Source organism: Rhodamnia argentea, chromosome 2 (genome assembly GCF_020921035.1).
Source record: "Rhodamnia argentea isolate NSW1041297 chromosome 2, ASM2092103v1, whole genome shotgun sequence".
Lineage (NCBI taxonomy): Eukaryota > Viridiplantae > Streptophyta > Magnoliopsida > Myrtales > Myrtaceae > Rhodamnia > Rhodamnia argentea.
Genome location: NC_063151.1, coordinates 3,369,443 through 3,385,689, shown reverse-complemented (window position 1 = coordinate 3,385,689; position 16,247 = coordinate 3,369,443). Strand labels below are relative to the sequence as shown.

The window sequence follows — 16,247 nt, the reverse complement described above, 5'->3', positions numbered from 1 at the left end:
ATTAAGCAAAGAAGGGTGAATGTGCTGGTGTAATGCATGCTTCGAGATGTAGTTCTTCCCAATAAAGTTAGACTGAACTAAGCTTTATGACTATCTTGAAACCTTGTGAATCCATGGCCTTTTTTTTCTCTTTTTTTTCTCTTTCGGTCTAAACGTCGATTTTCCTCAGGTCCCCAAGGGAATCTTATCTTCCTGTGATTTCCCTATTCGACAATGGAAATGCATCAGCGAGTATTAACTAGTGGAACACATGTTTGAGGATGCTAATTAGGGTAATGAAGAAGTTCGACTGTTTGTGTCAGATGGTTCTTTCTCGGCATTGCATATTGCCCGTTGCATTTCTTCTAGGATAGGAAGCACATTCAATAATTAAGATTGAACCGATCTGGCTACTGGAGAAGGTTGGGGGAACATAACTTGCCGTCTCGCTACATCTCGATTTGGATGGTTGTTACTTCATTTTCCCCCCCTATACCGTTCAATTCACAAAGTTTTCCGGAGCTTTGATTTTAGGATGTCGAGTTTTGCTTAGATTGATCTAGGGTGGCATCAAACATTGGTCTACTATAATTTCCTATTTCAAGTTCAGAAAACTCTGAGCTCTCAGAGATTACCATTTTCCAGATAAAGTAGATGAGTAAACTTGTTCTGACATGTTTTGCAGGCAATGTAAGTTCAATATTCCGGAAAACAGAAAAGATGGTTGCTGGCGAGCTACAACGTAAACGAGTTTTACTTGTTCGCAACAAAGGAGTGAGGCGGAGCGAAAACAGACCGGCTTGACTTAATTCGCTCAAGATTTTGGTGGGCAAGATATCGTTTGCCTTCGCACTCTTGAAGTATAAGGTGTTAGCAGAACAGAACTTGCATTCTTTCTGAGACAAAGCACTGTACTATAGAATCTTCTCTTGAGATAAAATGATGATCAGTGATCTTCCTAATTTAAGCACTTTTAAGTTCGAAACTCTAATGAAAACAAGGTCTGTATTTCCTCTAATCCCATATTCTTTTCGGAGCAATCAAAAGCTGCTGAACTTCTAATAAAGACTCATGCCATAGCAGCATGGATGTACCACTCGGAAAAGGAACTGATTGAATAAGGGTAGTAAGTCACATGAAACACAAAATTATGGAAGATGTGGCTGCGATTAAAAACAGTTGGAATCTGATTGAATGCACTCTGAAAGGATGCATGATTCAAACTCTTCGGCATGTAAGAGGATTTTGTGTCTACATAAATCCGAAATAGATGTTATAAAAGGACTACCAACAGACAAGATTGTAGAGACTTCATATAAATGTTCCATTCCAATCTTATCAACTTTACTTGTTTGTAACCTTTTCGAACTTTAACGTAACATGGATACCTACCTTTCACCAGCACGACACTAGTCTGATCAGTACTAGATACAGAAACAGTTTGAAATATCAGTTGATATCAGCTGTCATCTCTCTACAAAGGAAACTAGATGCCAGTAAGTTCAGGTTTTACTTTTTCCAAAATGAAAGGCAGTTCTATGTTTACTTGGACATGAACAAAATGTCCTCATCGTCGTGCTGATATGGATTAAATGCTAAGTTCTTGTCGCCAGTCAAAATATTTCTCCTCAATGCAAATAAAGTTAGCACATCAGTGAGCGAAATATAGACTAAAAAAAGTTTGAGACTTAATCAACCAGTCTAATCGACTCTGATCTTCATTTAAGATCTTAGACCTTCTAGCATGTGGTTGACAGAGCAACATCATTAATCAGACGTTATCTTCTATAAATTGATCCACTAGACGGCTTGAATCTGTTGCATGTCTCACCGGATCAGTGTCTGTCTGTGAATTTTGAGCACCATGGAAAATGGTTGTAGGAGCTGAGAGCACCTGAGAAATCTTTTTCATCGACGGCCTGAGTTGGGGATTTGCAGATATGCAAGCAACTGAAAGCTTTAAGATGGTCAGAAGTTCAAGCTCAATGCCTGGCATGGGCGTTGGCAAGCGTGAATCCAATATATTTCTCAAAGCAACTGAGATCTCCGTGTCGACTGGAGCTAATAGAGATGAAATGGTATCACCTGGATGTCTTCCTTTGATCACCTCGATGGCCACAATTCCAAAGCTGTACACATCGCATTTCTCCGTCACCTTCATTGTGTAAGCAAGCTCTGCACAAAGAGGGAGATGTGCGTTAGCACAAAGACATTACTTTCGCTAAACCTTCAGATCAAGAACTAGAAATTAACCTGGAGCTACGTAACCATACGTGCCAACGACTGCACTCCAGTTCGATGTATCCAGCTTAAGAAGCTTAGCCGTGCCGAAGTCGGAAACGTGCGCCTCGTACTCAGAATCAAGCAGGATGTTGTTACTCGAAATATCTCGATGAACGATTGGAGGGTTGCAATCATGGTGCATATAAGATAGAGCATAAGCCACACCTTTTATGATATTCACCCTCTTGTTCCAGTCCAACTCTCTAGCTTCTTCTTCATTGCTCAAGATTGTAGACAAGTTTCCTTTGTCCAGGTACTCATACACCAAGAACGAGTGTTGTGGATGCGAACAAAAGCCCTCAAGTTTCACAATATTGCGGTGTCGAATTTCCGTCAATGCCCTAATCTCATTCAAAAATTCCTTTTGTTCTGTTTGCCGGCTATCAGCCATTTGATGGAGCTTCTTTACAGCTACTATATCACCTGATCTTAATTTGGCTTTGAAGACATTTCCATAGCCTCCCCTTCCAATACAGTAAATCTCATCAAAAGCCCCGGTGGCTTCTATGATGTCTTCATACAAGATCTTTCCATCGTACTTTGATAAAGAAAATACTTCAGTTGTTTTGGGTGCTAGTTCTGCTGTTTGATTGAACTTCTTTCTACGGAAAATGAAGAACATTCCAAAGAAAATAAACAGAAGAACTGCTCCTAGCAGAGGAAACACAATATGAAACACCCTGCCTGTCGCCGGAGAGTTTTCCCCTTCCACCACCGCTTGATTACAGGGCTCAAGTCCTTCAACATTTCCGCACAATCCATTGTTGCCTTGCAACGCTTCTTTTGGTGCATCTTGGAATGCTGTGGTGTTGGGGATTGGACCGTTGAACCCGTTGTGGGAGACGTCAACCTCCGCCAAACCTGGCATATCCTTGAAAGTCTTGTATATAAGGCCAGAAAGATTATTGTGGGAAAGATCCAGTTTCACTAGGCTTTGCAGCTTGCTGAATTCAGCTGGGATCTCACCGCTTAACAAGTTATAACTCAAGTCTAGCTCGGACAAATGAGTTAGCATCCCTATTTGCCCCGGGATATCTTGGCTCAACTGGTTGTTGCTCAAATTCAAGAGGAACAAGTTCGAAGAAAGCTCAATGCTCTGCGGGATAGACTTGCTTAATCTATTTCTGGACAAATCCAATGTTCGGAGGCCAGATAGTGATACAATCTCAGGACTTATACTGCCAGAAAGTCGGTTCCCCCTTAGATTCAAATTCAACAAAGAAGTCAATTTTCCAAACTCTTTTGGAACCTCCCCAACTAAACCATTGAAAGAAAGATCAATTGCACGCAGTTGAGTCGCGTTTCCAATCTCAGGAGGCAAGCTACCGGTGATGTTATTTCCAGCAATTCTTAGATCACTTAAATGCATGCAACTTCCCCAGTTCGTTGAGATTTCTCCATAGAACTTGTTGAAACTCATGTCAATAAAGTCCAAGTCGGGGTAGACACCAAAGGCCTCGGATATGTTTCCAGTGAGCTGGTTAACCTCAAGGCGTACTCTGACTAAGCTTGTGCAATTTCTTAAGCTTCTAGGGATAGAGCCAGTTAAGTTGTTGCCACTCACTGTGAGGTTTTGGAGCAACCCACCTCGGCACAAGTTCTCTGGTAAGGAGCCGGTGAACTGGTTGGTATCCAGTTCCAGCACCTCTAAGTTCACTAGGTCCCCTATGGATCCAGGAATCAAACCAGAAAGCTGATTGTCGCGGAGGTATAAATATAGTAGGTCAGTCAAGTTACCCAAAGAAGAAGGAATTGGGCCAATGAGCTGATTTCTACTCAGCTCTAAGTCAAACATAGCGCGGAGATTTCCTATCTCATTAGGAATGTGGCCCGAAAGCTGGTTACCATAGAGAAAAAGAAGGGTAAGCCCTGTCAAATTGCCTAGTGTCGGCGGGATTGAACCGGTAAGATTGTTATCGTAAACGCTCAATGAGCTGAGAAGGTTTGAATTCCCTAGCTCCATTGGGATGGAACCAGTAAGCTCATTAGCAGATAGGTGCAGCTCTGTCAATTTGGTTAAGTTCCCCAAACTGGAAGGAATCGATCCTGTGAGGAAGTTGGTGTCCATGTGAAGCACTTCCAGATTTGTCATATTTCCCATTTCAGGAGGAATAGAACCAGAAAAGGAGTTGTTGTAGATATAAAATGTAGCTAAGTTGCTCAAATTACCCAATGAGGAAGGGATGGATCCATGCAACCGATTGGAATACAGCGCGACCTCATTGAGCAAATGCAGCTGCCCAATCTCTAGGGGAATCGAGCCATTTAAACCGTTGAAAACTAGGTGTAGGACCTCTAGTTTCGTTAGACGGCCGATCTCAGGCGGTATTTTACCTGAGAACCGATTGATAGAGAGGTCGAGATAGGTGAGATTGCTCAGGAGACCGATTTGAGGGGGAATGTGGCCGGAGAGACTATTTACGCTCAGGTCCAAGTACATGAGACGAGACAAAGATGAGAATGGGAATTCGTCAAGCGTACCTTCGACAACGGAGCTGGTGAGATTAATCCTGATCACACTTCCAGCCTGGTTGCAGGAGATGCCATACCAAGCGCATGGATTCATGGTCGAACCGGAACCGGTGGAAGTGGAATTACGAGGAGAGGGAGTCCAGGAAGATAGGGAAGAAACCGAATGGTTGCCAAGACTGGACTTCCAATGGAGGAGGGCTTGTGCTTCTGCAGGGGAAGCATGAGCAGGAAATGGAATGACAAAGGAAGTGAAATGGGCAAGGGCAGCCACAAGGCTCATTACCCTTTTCCATTCTGGTGAAGAATCCATGGTTCTTCTCCTGCTTCACCTCTTTTGGTTCTGGTACGCCGGTTTTCTCTGTTCTGAGGCAATGGGTGATGCTTAAAATGCTTGCGAAAACTCACCTTCCTATCATCTTCCATTATAATGGGAATGCAATAACGACCATTATTATAACGGAGACTTAGAAAAGGTATGTTCATATTGCTTGGTGGTTAGCATCCGAAAGCCGACTTGAACGCATTTTTGGTTCCATGAAGACTTTTTGGACCTCTTTCATTCAGTCTTACTTGGCAACTTTCCTGACTCGGATCGTTCTCCATTTCGGATTTTAGTCCCAACCAGTATTCGGAATCCAGAGAATTACAAAGGGAAGTCGTTGAGGAGAGTGATCAAATCCTAATTCGTTTCGCACATCATGCAAAATTCGAAGCGCGCAAAAGGGGAGACTCTTCTCGCTCGGCATTAATGAAGCCAAATCTTGCACCAGTTGAACCCATTCTATTCATAAATTACAGCTGATGATTGAGCTAATGAGCCTGGAATATTCCCAGTTGCAAACTCGGACCACTCAAAAGGAAAACTCAAGTAGAAAATCCAAGATTGTTTTTGGCCTGCTTGTTCGAGCCTTTTTTTGGACAAACGATAGCGTGGTTGTGAAGGTCCGCTCTTTTGTTTTATTATACTTATAAGTGGAAGAGAGGAGAACTTCTACCGGAAATTGTATTCCGACTTTCCAGTGTTTGGATGGTGAAAAACTAATCTCTGCGAAAAACGTTCTTCTATGACCTGAAAACAAATTTAGGTCAGGGTAAACAACTTATAAGTGGAAGACTATTTGCGATTGTGATTCAGGGTACGTTTATTTCGAGGAGAACATTTACGGAAAATTGTATTCCGACTTTCCGGTGTTTGGACGAAGGAAAACTAATCTTTGCAAAAAACTTTCTTCTATGACCCGAAAACAAATTTAGGTTGGGGTAAACAACTTTATTTCAGATAACTTATCTTTTTTGAGCTCTCTAAGAGAGCTCAATTATTGAGAAAGTGTGTGCGCTGTGATTATTTTGGAATTATGAAGTGTTTGATGGCTCCAATACAAATATTCCCGCACGTTACACGGGGCAATCATTTTGTTTTTGAATTATGTATGTCTAACTTTGATTATATCGTAGTTTAATAATCACCCAATGAAATCTACACATAATAGGAACTTATTTTCCTCTATTTATAAGCTTTGCGATTTGTTGTTATTTTAGTTTGTTGCATTTTTCATTTTTGTAAAAGATCAAATTCGTGAGTACCACTGCCCTGCTTTGATTGAACAAATCTAATGGCCACAGGAAATTGACGGTCATTTGTTTTTAATTGGTTATGTCTTTCCGTATGCTATTTTCCATAATCAAGGGAAAAATTATTGCGAATCGGAACCGGATTGAATTGAGTATGAGTTGGATCCAAATGGAGTTAGATATGGGACGCTCCAATTGTATTACGTAGACATGGGACAATATGAGTTAAATGGGTCAATTTGAGTTAGACCCATTTTCGACTAGACTCTACTTAACCCACTAATTCAACAAGACAATCATCAATTTTACTGGAATAACACTGAATATGCTAGGAGACAAACAATCCTAGAAGGGCAGAGAGAAGCATAATCAATAGTAAAATTCTAGTAGATATCGTATGGTGTAGCTCAAATATTTTAAAGATATGTAACTAATTTGGACAATGACAGGGGCGCTTCATTTCATATCGCTTCAATCCTTTTTAAAGGATTGTAATTTCCCACGTTATCCCCGACCGAGAACACCAAATCCCGACAGAAAACAGAAATTTATATGAGCTGGAGCTGCTAAGGAGCTAATCCCGTTTACCTACTTTTAAAAGGGTAATATTGCTCAATTGCAATAAGATTAAGGCTTTGCAAGGTATCTCTAGACGGAAAGAAAGATAAATCTTCAACATGGTTAAATGCGATATATGTTTTTGTCGCAACTTAGAATATTCAAGATGATAGTGAATTTTTTTTTGGTCGGAAGATGATAGTGAATTGAAATTATGTGTTATATTTGGACACTCGAATTTAGGAAAAATTATTTAAAAAATCATAAACATATTGCAATTGTACTAATTCAGTCCCAAGCATTTTGTTTTGTCAATTAAGTCCAAAATCTTTTGCATTTATATTAATTCAGTCCATTTAGCTTGCTGGCACCGACGTAGATAATTTTTAATAATATTTTGATATCTAATTTTCATTTTCTATTGTTTTTCCTTTTTTTTTTCTCTTTTTTTTTTTCTTTCCACTTGTGGCCGATAAGGGTCATTGAAGCTCATGGCGGCCGGCAGGGGCTTTGTGACCCTTGCCCAAGCCGGGAGCGGCCATAGCTGTCTTCTCCCGCGGGCGGTGAGGTAGCCTTGCCTTGCAATGTTCTGGTTTCACAAGACGCGACTACGTGACCATGACCTTGCCGGCAGTGAGTGAGGCCGCTTTCACACTTGGTCGACGAGATTGGCCTCGCCCGCAACCGCGAAGGCAACCATGACCTTGCTAGTAGTGGGTGAGCCTGCCTTCTCTCGTGGTCGATGAGGCTAGCCTCACCCGCAGCTGTGAAGGCCTCATCTAGTGGCCGGCAAGTTCGGTGACACTTCGTAGACATAGTGGGAAGAAAAAACAAGAGAAAAGAGAAAAAATAGTAAAATATTATTAAAATTTATCCAAGTCAGTATCGGCCGGTCAAATGGACTGAATTAATACAAATACAAAATGCTTAGGGCTTAATTGGAAAAAAGATTCATGAATGAATTGACATAATTACAATAGGTTTAAAACTTTATTTGACAATTTTCCTGTTGAGTTTATTATTCTGAAATAAAAAAAATATGACACTAAGACCATAAGAACTACATTTGAAATTTCCTAGTGATTCTTGAAACCACACAGAAATTTGATCCTTTCTTTGGTGCACAATAAAATAGAATCTCGCATTGGACGTGTCCCTAGTTAATTGTCTTTTTTAGTGTCAAGATGTACCCTCACGATAGCTATTAAATCAAGACACCTTGCGAATCGGGATCAAGGTTTAATCGAATTGTAAGATTCGGTCAAGTATCTAAAATTGGTATTTCAGACAATTACGAGTTTTGTCGAATAATACCATGAGATAAGAACGTTCAGTGAGATTTATTATAAGACATACAAGAGCTTAAAGAAAAGAGAACCTCAAATAAATAAGTAAAAGGGGCCCAGCCCAGTATACTTCCTCAGCCCAAATAAGCTTCAAGAGTCTTCTTCTTCCTCTTGCTGAAAGAAAGCACGAGGAAAGAACAGAGAGAAACCGCAGTGGTAGATAGGATAATATCGATTAATGCTGTTACACTCCTTTTGCATGTGATTAGCAAGTGTTTCCCTGTTGTAAGTTAGTTTTTGTTCGAAGAGTTAAAATCATAGCCCTAGTTGTATTGGCTGTCGACGGTGATAACTAGGTCCTTTGCATCCCTAAAAACTTGTATGATTTTGAGGACAACAATTTGGACTTGAGATTTAAGAGAAATCTTTTTTTCGAAATTCTCAGAACATACTGTACATAGCTCGACCAGCAAATTTCTGTGCCGAATTTCGTTGGTTACTGGCTAGATTTTGTGTTGGTGAAGCTTAAAATCTTTTAGTACTTTGAAAGGGCTTTCTTTTGATATTAAACACACTTGAATTGGAGTTAGATTTTGGTAGAGAGAGATATTGCGCACAAGTAGCTATTCTGCTCGAGTGGTTGTTGTTCTTTGTATTAGTGGTTACGAGTTGTGATTGGCTGTTCTTGAGGTCTTTTGTCGACTCGTAGTGAAGGATTTGACTCCGTAATAGCGTTGCCTAGTTGAATCTTAGTTAAGGTGGTTAGTTATTTGAGTTTTGATATTGTTTTCACTTAATTGATAGGATTTCAACTTTGTCAGCTGAAGTGGCTTTCGTGGGATGGTATGGACTTTTCCGAGTGAGTGGTGTTATCTTCTTTGAATTTGTGAACTCATGTCTTGAAAGTGACACAGATAGATATATTATGACTTATGACAAAGCATTTTTGTTGCATAAAATTTGAATGATACATTTTAGTTTTTGATTATTTAGACAGGTTTGAAAATAGTTATTCAAAATGTTTCATGAAAGGTGAAATGTACTGCTTTGCGAATTTGGTTTATATATTGAATTTCGAAATTTTTTGAGAAATGATTTATAAAATGATTTATGTATTGATTTGTGAAGCCAGTTTATGTTACGGTTTTTGGGTGGTTCTGTAAATTTTTGGAGGGTGATGGTATTGATGCTCGCTATGGCCGTTAACCTAGTTACGGGATTTGGGTAAACATACTAGTTTTTGGATATCCTTTTGGGCCGTACCACCAGTTAATAATAGTGGAGACCTTGCCAAGGGAAATCTTGGTTATCATATCACTAGACGTTGTGTTGTGACCATGGTTGGATTTTGAGCATGAGATTGATCAATCGAATGAACCATTGATGTGTAATTCGATGTGTTTAATTTGATAAGTGTTTTTAATACATATAAATATTGGAATGAAATAATTTATATTAGATTTGGTATGCATGATATATTATGGGTTCGGATTATTGAGTTTCTAGTATTGTTTTATAAATATATCTATATGCTTTGATGAGATATGTATAATTCACTAAGCTGTGTTGTTCACTTCATTCATTATAAATCATTTTTACGTTTTTTAGCTAGCGGCAAGTAGGACGAGAGTATTATCGGCGATGATTTTTTTGTAGTTGAACTTTTGGATATGAGTTGAGATATTTTTTTATGTCCAAGGATGTTGTTGGTTTTAGCTAAGTTTAGTGATGTATATACTAGTTTCAGTGGATTTTAGAACTCTGATTCTATAGCCAATTCACTGTTTTAACATAATAATAATAATAATAATAATAATAATAATAATAATAATAATAATAAGGTTGTGGTGGTTTGTGTTGGTTCATCTTTGAGGCTGCGTCTTTTGGGTAAGAGGATGCCCGTATCATTGTCCTTTATTTCTAGGAGTAGGGACGTGACATTTATGACGTGTGAAATAGTTAATTGTCTATTGTTTATTGATAAAAGGATTACATTGAAATATGAATGTTCACATTCAAATATGACAAATGTTTACAATTCTATCCAATTGTTATCGCGCTGTAAAATGCAAAATTTATTATCAGTTATTTCGGAGCTATCAAAACAAAGCATACGAATACAGGTTACATCATGACTCTCTCGAAGCCTTGTGATTCCAAGGCCTTTTTTCGCTTTTTGTCTGCTCGTTGTTTTTTCTCAGGCCCCAAAGGGATGCTTAAAAACTTACACTCGATCAAATTTCCTTATTTGACAATGGAAATGCATCAGCAAACATTAACTTGTGGATCACATGTTTGTTGATGCTATCTAGCATAATGAAAAAGTTGACTGTTGCCACCAGATGGTTCTTTCTTGACATTGCATATTGCCTGTTGCCTTTCTGCTAAGATAATGCCGCACACTCAGGAATTGAGATTGAATTGACCCAACAACTTGACAAGGTTGGGGAAAATGACACATTGTCTCGCTATGCGTCGAGTCGAATAGTTCTTGCTCCATTCTTTCATCCCCTCTCTACACTCCTCATTGACTTAGTTTTCCTGAACTATGATTTCACAATGTAGGGTTTCACTTGAGATTGATCGAGGGCGGGGTCAAATAGTGGTCTACTATGGTTTCCTATTTGAAATTCACAAAGCTCTGGGCTCTCAAAGATTTGTTTACTTCTTAGCAGAAAAAAGTAAATGAAACAAAAATTGTTCGGACATTTTTTTCGAAGGGAATGTGAGTTCACTGTTCTGAAAAAAAAAAAAAACAGAAAAGATGGTTTATGGTGAGCTAAACCACAAATGAGTTCTATTTGTACTTGATAATGGAGAGAGGCCGAGGGAAAATGGGCTAGCATGCTTTAAATCCCTCAAGATTTTGGCGGGCATAATATCTTCTGCCTTCACATTCTTGAAGTATAAGGTAGTAACATAACCGAACTTGACAAAGCATTGTATTGTTGAATCCCTCTCCCCACGAGATAAAATGATGATCAGGGATCTTCCTAATTTAATCACTCTAATGAAAATGAAGTCTGGATTCCCTCTAGTGCCATATTCCTTTTGGAGCAATCAAAAGCTACTGAACCTCTAATAAGTACCCATGCCGCAACAACTTGCACATAGCGCTCGGAATAGGAACCCATTGAATGCACTCACTGTTATGTAACGGTGCGGTCCTAAGTTACATGGAACACAATGTTGGAATATTAACCCACATTGCTTGGCGATGGGTTCTATATGCTTTTTATATTCATGTGCTCTTCCTACATCTATTAGCTTAAGTTTTTGGATTGAACTTTCTAATATAGTATCAGAGCATTCACTTGAGAGGGTGTTGAAATGGGACAATGAACCTTTTAAAAGGACTAACAATGGACAGGATTTCAGAGACTTCACATAAATGCTCTGTTTCGAATTTACATGGACCATTCTCTTCCAAGATGATAACACTAGATACATAAGCAACTTAACACTGGTACAAAAATCATATTTCCTAACTCTAACTTGACATGGATACATAGCTTTGAGTGCGACGACTCTAGTCTGGTTAATACTAGATAGTAGATACAGAAACAGTTCGACGCATCACTTGAGTTCAGCTGTTCTCTCTGCAAGCGAAACCAGATGCTAGTAAGTTCAGGTTTTGCTCCTTCCAAAACAAAAGGCAGTTCTTACTCACTTGAGCATGAGCGAGATGCAGTCCTCATCTTCTCCTACATGCAAATAAAGTTAACACATCAGTGATCAAAACAATAGATTAGAAAAAGTTTGAGACTTAATTAATTAGTTTAAATGACTGCGTTTTTCATTAAAGATCTTAGACCTTCTTGCATGTGGTTGACAGAGCAAAATAGTTTATCAGACGATATCTTCTACAAATTGATCCATTGAACGGCTTGAAGCGGTTGCATCTCTCAGAGGGTCAGTGGGTGTCTTTGAATTTTTAATACCATGGAAAATGGTTGAATGAGCTGATAGCACCTGAGAAATCATTTCCATCGACGGCCTGAGTTCGGGATCAGTAGATACGCAAGCGACTGCAAGCTTGAAGATGGTCAGAAGTTCATCCTCAATGCTTGGCACAGGCTTTGGCAGGCGTGAATCCAATATATTCCTCAAAACTACTGAGATCTCCATGTCGACTGGAGCCAACAGAGATGAAAGGCCATCGCCCGGATGTCTTCCTTTGATCACCTCGATGGCCACCATTCCAAAGCTATACACATCGCATTTCTCCGTCACCTTCATCGTGTAAGCAAGCTCTGCACAAATAAGGAGATATATAAGTCAGCACAAAAACATTGCTTTAGCTAAACCAGAGGGCCAAGAGTCGATTTTAGAAATCAACCTGGAGCTACGTAACCATATGTGCCGACGACTGCACTCCAGTTTGATGTGTCCAGCTTAAGAAGCTTAGCCGTGCCAAAGTTAGAAACATGCGCCTCATACTCCGAATCAAGCAGGATGTTGTTACTCGAAATATCTCGATGGACGATTGGTGGGATACAATCATGGTGCATATAAGATAGAGCATGAGCTACGCCTTTGACTATATTCAACCTCTTGTTCCAGTCCAACTCTTTAGCTTCTTCTTCATTGCTCAAGATTGTAGACAAGCTTCCTCTGTCGAAGTACTCGTACACCAAGAATGAATGTTGTGGATGAGAACAAAAGCCCACAAGTTTCACAATATTGCGGTGTCGAATTTCCGTCAATGCCCTGATCTCATTCAAAAATTCCTTTTGATCTGTTTGCCCACTATCAGCCATTTGATAGAGCTTCTTTATAGCGACTATATCACCTGATCTCAATTTGGCTTTGAAGACACTTCCATACCCTCCCCTTCCAATGCAGAAAATCTCGTCAAAAGCCCCGGTGGCTTCTATGATGTCTTCATATAGGATCTTTCCTTCGTAGTTTGATAGAGAAAAGACTTCAGTTGTCTTGGGTACTAGTTCCACCGTTGGATGGAACTTCTTTCTACGGAAAATGCAGAATACTCCAAAGGAAATGAACAGAAGAACTGCTCCTAGCAGAGGAAACACAATAAGAAATACTCTGCCTATCGCCAGAGAGTTTTCCCTATCCACCACCGCTTGATTACAGGGCTCAAGTCCTTCAACATTTCCACACAATCCATTGTTGCCTTGTAACGCTGCTTTTGGTGCATCTTGGAATGCCGTTGTGTTGGGGATTGGGCCCTCAAACTCGTTGTGGGATATGTCAACCTCCGCCAAACCTGGCAGAGCCTCAAAAGTCTTGTATATAAGACCAGAAAGATTATTGTGCGAAAGGTCCAGTTTCACTAGGCTTTGCAGCTTGCTGAATTCAGCTGGGATCTCACCGCTTAACAAGTTATAACTCAAGTCTAGCTCGGACAAATGAGTTAGCATCCCTATTTGCCCTGGAATATCTTGGCTCAACTGGTTGTTGCTCAAATCCAAGAGGAACAAGTTTGAAGAAAGCCCTATGGTCTGCGGAATAGACATGCTTAATTTATTCCTGGACAAATCCAATTTTTGAAGACCAGGTAGCGATACAATCTTGGGACTTATTTGACCAGAAAGTTGGTTCCTGCTTAGATTCAAATTCACCAAAGAAGTCAATTTTCCAAATTCTTTCGGAACCTCGCCGACTAAACCATTGAAAGAAAGATCAATTGCATGTAGTTGAGTCGCGTTTCCAATCTCAGAAGGCAAGCTACCAGTGATGTTATTTCCAGCAATTCTTAGATCAGTTAAACGCATGCAACTTCCCCAGTTTGTTGAGATTTCTCCATAGAAGTTGTTGAAACTCATGTCGATAAAGTTCAAGTTGGGTAAGACACCGAAGGTCTCGGATATGTTTCCAGTGAGCTGGTTTTCCTCGAGGCGTACCCTGATTAAGCTTGTACAATTTCTCAAACTTCTAGGGATAGAACCAGTTAAGAAGTTGCGACTCACTGTGAGGTTTTGGAGCAACCCACCTCGGCACAAGTTCTCTGGTAAGGAGCCTGCGAACTGGTTTGTATCCAATTGCAGCTCCTCCAATTTTATTAGATCCCCTAAGGATCCAGGAATCGAACCAGAAAGCTGATTCTCACGGAGGAACAAATATTCTAGGTAGGTCAAGTTACCCAAAGAAGAAGGAATGGGCCCAGTGAGCTGATTTCTACTCAACTCTAAGTCCAACATAGCGCGGAGATTTCCTATCTCGTCAGGAATGTGACCCGAAAGCTGGTTGGCATAGAGAAAAAGAAGGGTAAGTTCTGTCAAATTGCCTAACGTCGGCGGAATTGAACCGATAAGATTATTCTCGTAAAGGCTCAACGCGCTAAGAAGGTTCAAATTCCCTAGCTCCAGAGGGATAGAACCAGTAAGCTCATTATCAAATAGGTTCAACTGTGTCAATTTGGTTAAGTTCCCCAAAGTGGAAGGAATCGGTCCTGTCAAGATGTTGTCGTTCATGTGGAGCTCTTCCAGATTTGTCATGTTTCCCATTTCAGGGGGAATAGAACCAGAAAGGGAGTTGTTGTAGACATACAGTATAGCTAATTTGCTCAAATTACCCAATGAGGAAGGGATAGATCCATCCAACTGATTGCAATACAGAGCGAGCTCATTGAGCAAATGCAACTGCCCAATTTCTTGGGGAATCGAGCCATTTAAACCGTTGAAAACTAGGTGTAGGACCTCTAGTTTCGTTAGACGGCCGATCTCAGGCGGTATTTTACCCGAGAACCGATTGATAGAGAGGTCGAGATAGGTGAGATTGCTCAAGAGACCGATTTGAGGCGGAATGTGGCCGAAGAGACTATTTATGCCCAGGTCCATGAACTTGAGATTTGACAAAGATGAGAATGGGAATTCATCAAGCGTACCTTCGACATTGGCGCTGGTGAGGTTAATCCCGATCACACTCCCAGCCCGACAGGAGATGCCATACCAAGTGCACGGACTAATGGTCAACTTGGAACCAGTGGCATTACGGGGAGAGAGAGTCCAGGAAGAGAGGGAAGAAACCGAATGTTGGCCAAGACTGGACTTCCACTTGACGAGGGCTTGTGCTTCTGCAGGGGAAGCATGAACAGGAAGTGGAATGACAAAGTAAATGAAAAGGGCAAGGGCAGCCAAAAGGCTCATGACCCTCTTGAATTCATGTGAAGAATCCATGGATTCTTCTTCTTCTTTTGGTTCTAGGAAGTTGGAATTTTTTTTTTTTTTTGCCCGGGGGGTGCGGTTGGGTTTTGTGGTTGTTTCCTGAGGCAATGAATGATGCTTAAAATGCTTGTGAAAACTGACCTTCCTATCATCTTCCCTTTATAGTAGGAAACTGATGAAGACCAAAAAAGGGTATGTTGATATTGCTTGGGAGTAGCATCCCAAAGTTGACTGAAATGAATGGGTAACCACGCCACAAGCACAGTAATTTTAATGTGCGTTCACTTGAGTATCATAATTATTTTTTTTTATCACTCGAGTGCTACGTCTTCCAAAAAATGTTTACCTTGAGTATTGTAACATTTAATCCATCACTTTGAGTGTCATAACTTTTTCAAATCGCTCAGTTCGACGTAGGACATATGGTGAATAATTTTAGAAAAAGTTATGTTATTCAAACGGTTGATTGAAAAGTTATATAACACTTGAGTGATTAAAAGAAAATTATGGCTTTCATGCTTATGTGATAGAAAAAGTTATAAAACTTAAATAAATGCCGTGCGAAAATTACGACACTTATTATTCCTCGCCCCTTCAAAACGTTAGAATTTTTCTTCTTGGACTTGGTTGGTGACTTTTCGGACTCGCAATGGTCTTAGGAATTTGGTCCCAACCACTCTCTACGAAATCCGGATAATTTGACAGAGACGGTCGTTCAGGAGAGTGGTGTAAAGTCAAAGTCTTCCGGAGTGCGAGTTATCAGTCAACTTTCCACTCGATCAGACCCTAATTTGCGCCACACAATTTGCAATTCTAAGCGCAAAATCAAAGTCTTCTCCCCCGGCGTTTACGGGGCCAAATCTTGCCGTGTTGACCGATTCTTGCAGAAATGATCGCTGATGTTGACGACAGTGATCCTACGTGGTACGATCATGGAAACATTTTTTACATTTCTTTTAAATTTCTG

The 16,247-nt window shown here is 40.2% G+C and overlaps 3 protein-coding genes across 3 annotated transcripts; all 3 read right to left on the bottom strand.

The window, feature by feature from the left end:
* Nucleotides 1-1,750: 1,750 nt before the first annotated feature.
* LOC115731611 (MDIS1-interacting receptor like kinase 2-like) lies at nt 1,751-5,044 on the bottom strand. The gene is made up of 2 exons (XM_048274968.1): nt 2,233-5,044; nt 1,751-2,154 (listed from the first exon to the last, which is right to left on the bottom strand). Exons 1-2 carry the CDS (start codon nt 5,042-5,044, stop codon nt 1,751-1,753), a joined length of 3,216 nt encoding a protein of 1,071 aa, XP_048130925.1.
* A 6,463-nt stretch (nt 5,045-11,507) lies between these two features.
* Nucleotides 11,508-14,022, bottom strand: LOC115731612 (MDIS1-interacting receptor like kinase 2-like). The gene is made up of 3 exons (XM_030662271.2): nt 12,490-14,022; nt 11,965-12,403; nt 11,508-11,854 (listed from the first exon to the last, which is right to left on the bottom strand). Exons 1-2 carry the CDS (start codon nt 13,937-13,939, stop codon nt 12,000-12,002), a joined length of 1,854 nt encoding a protein of 617 aa, XP_030518131.2. The 5' UTR covers nt 13,940-14,022; the 3' UTR covers nt 11,508-11,854; nt 11,965-11,999.
* A 34-nt stretch (nt 14,023-14,056) lies between these two features.
* On the bottom strand, nt 14,057-15,292 carry LOC115733563 (MDIS1-interacting receptor like kinase 2-like; the record flags this gene model as incomplete). The annotated part of the gene is made up of 1 exon (XM_030664215.2): nt 14,057-15,292. A coding segment is annotated over exon 1 (1,236 nt), but the record flags the coding sequence as incomplete, so codon positions are not given.
* Between the last annotated feature and the right edge of the window lie 955 nt (nt 15,293-16,247).

Excerpts from the sequence above, each read along its gene's own strand:
- LOC115731611 (XM_048274968.1), bottom strand. The coding sequence starts at position 5,044 with ATGGATTCTTCACCAGAATGGAAAAGGGTAATGAGCCTTGTGGCTGCC. Across the intron at positions 2,155-2,232 it reads GTATGGTTACGTAGCTCCAG|AGCTTGCTTACACAATGAAG; the intron begins GTTAATTTCTAG and ends CTCTTTGTGCAG.
- LOC115731612 (XM_030662271.2), bottom strand. The coding sequence starts at position 13,939 with ATGAGTTTCAACAACTTCTATGGAGAAATCTCAACAAACTGGGGAAGT. Across the intron at positions 12,404-12,489 it reads ATATGGTTACGTAGCTCCAG|AGCTTGCTTACACGATGAAG; the intron begins GTTGATTTCTAA and ends TTATTTGTGCAG.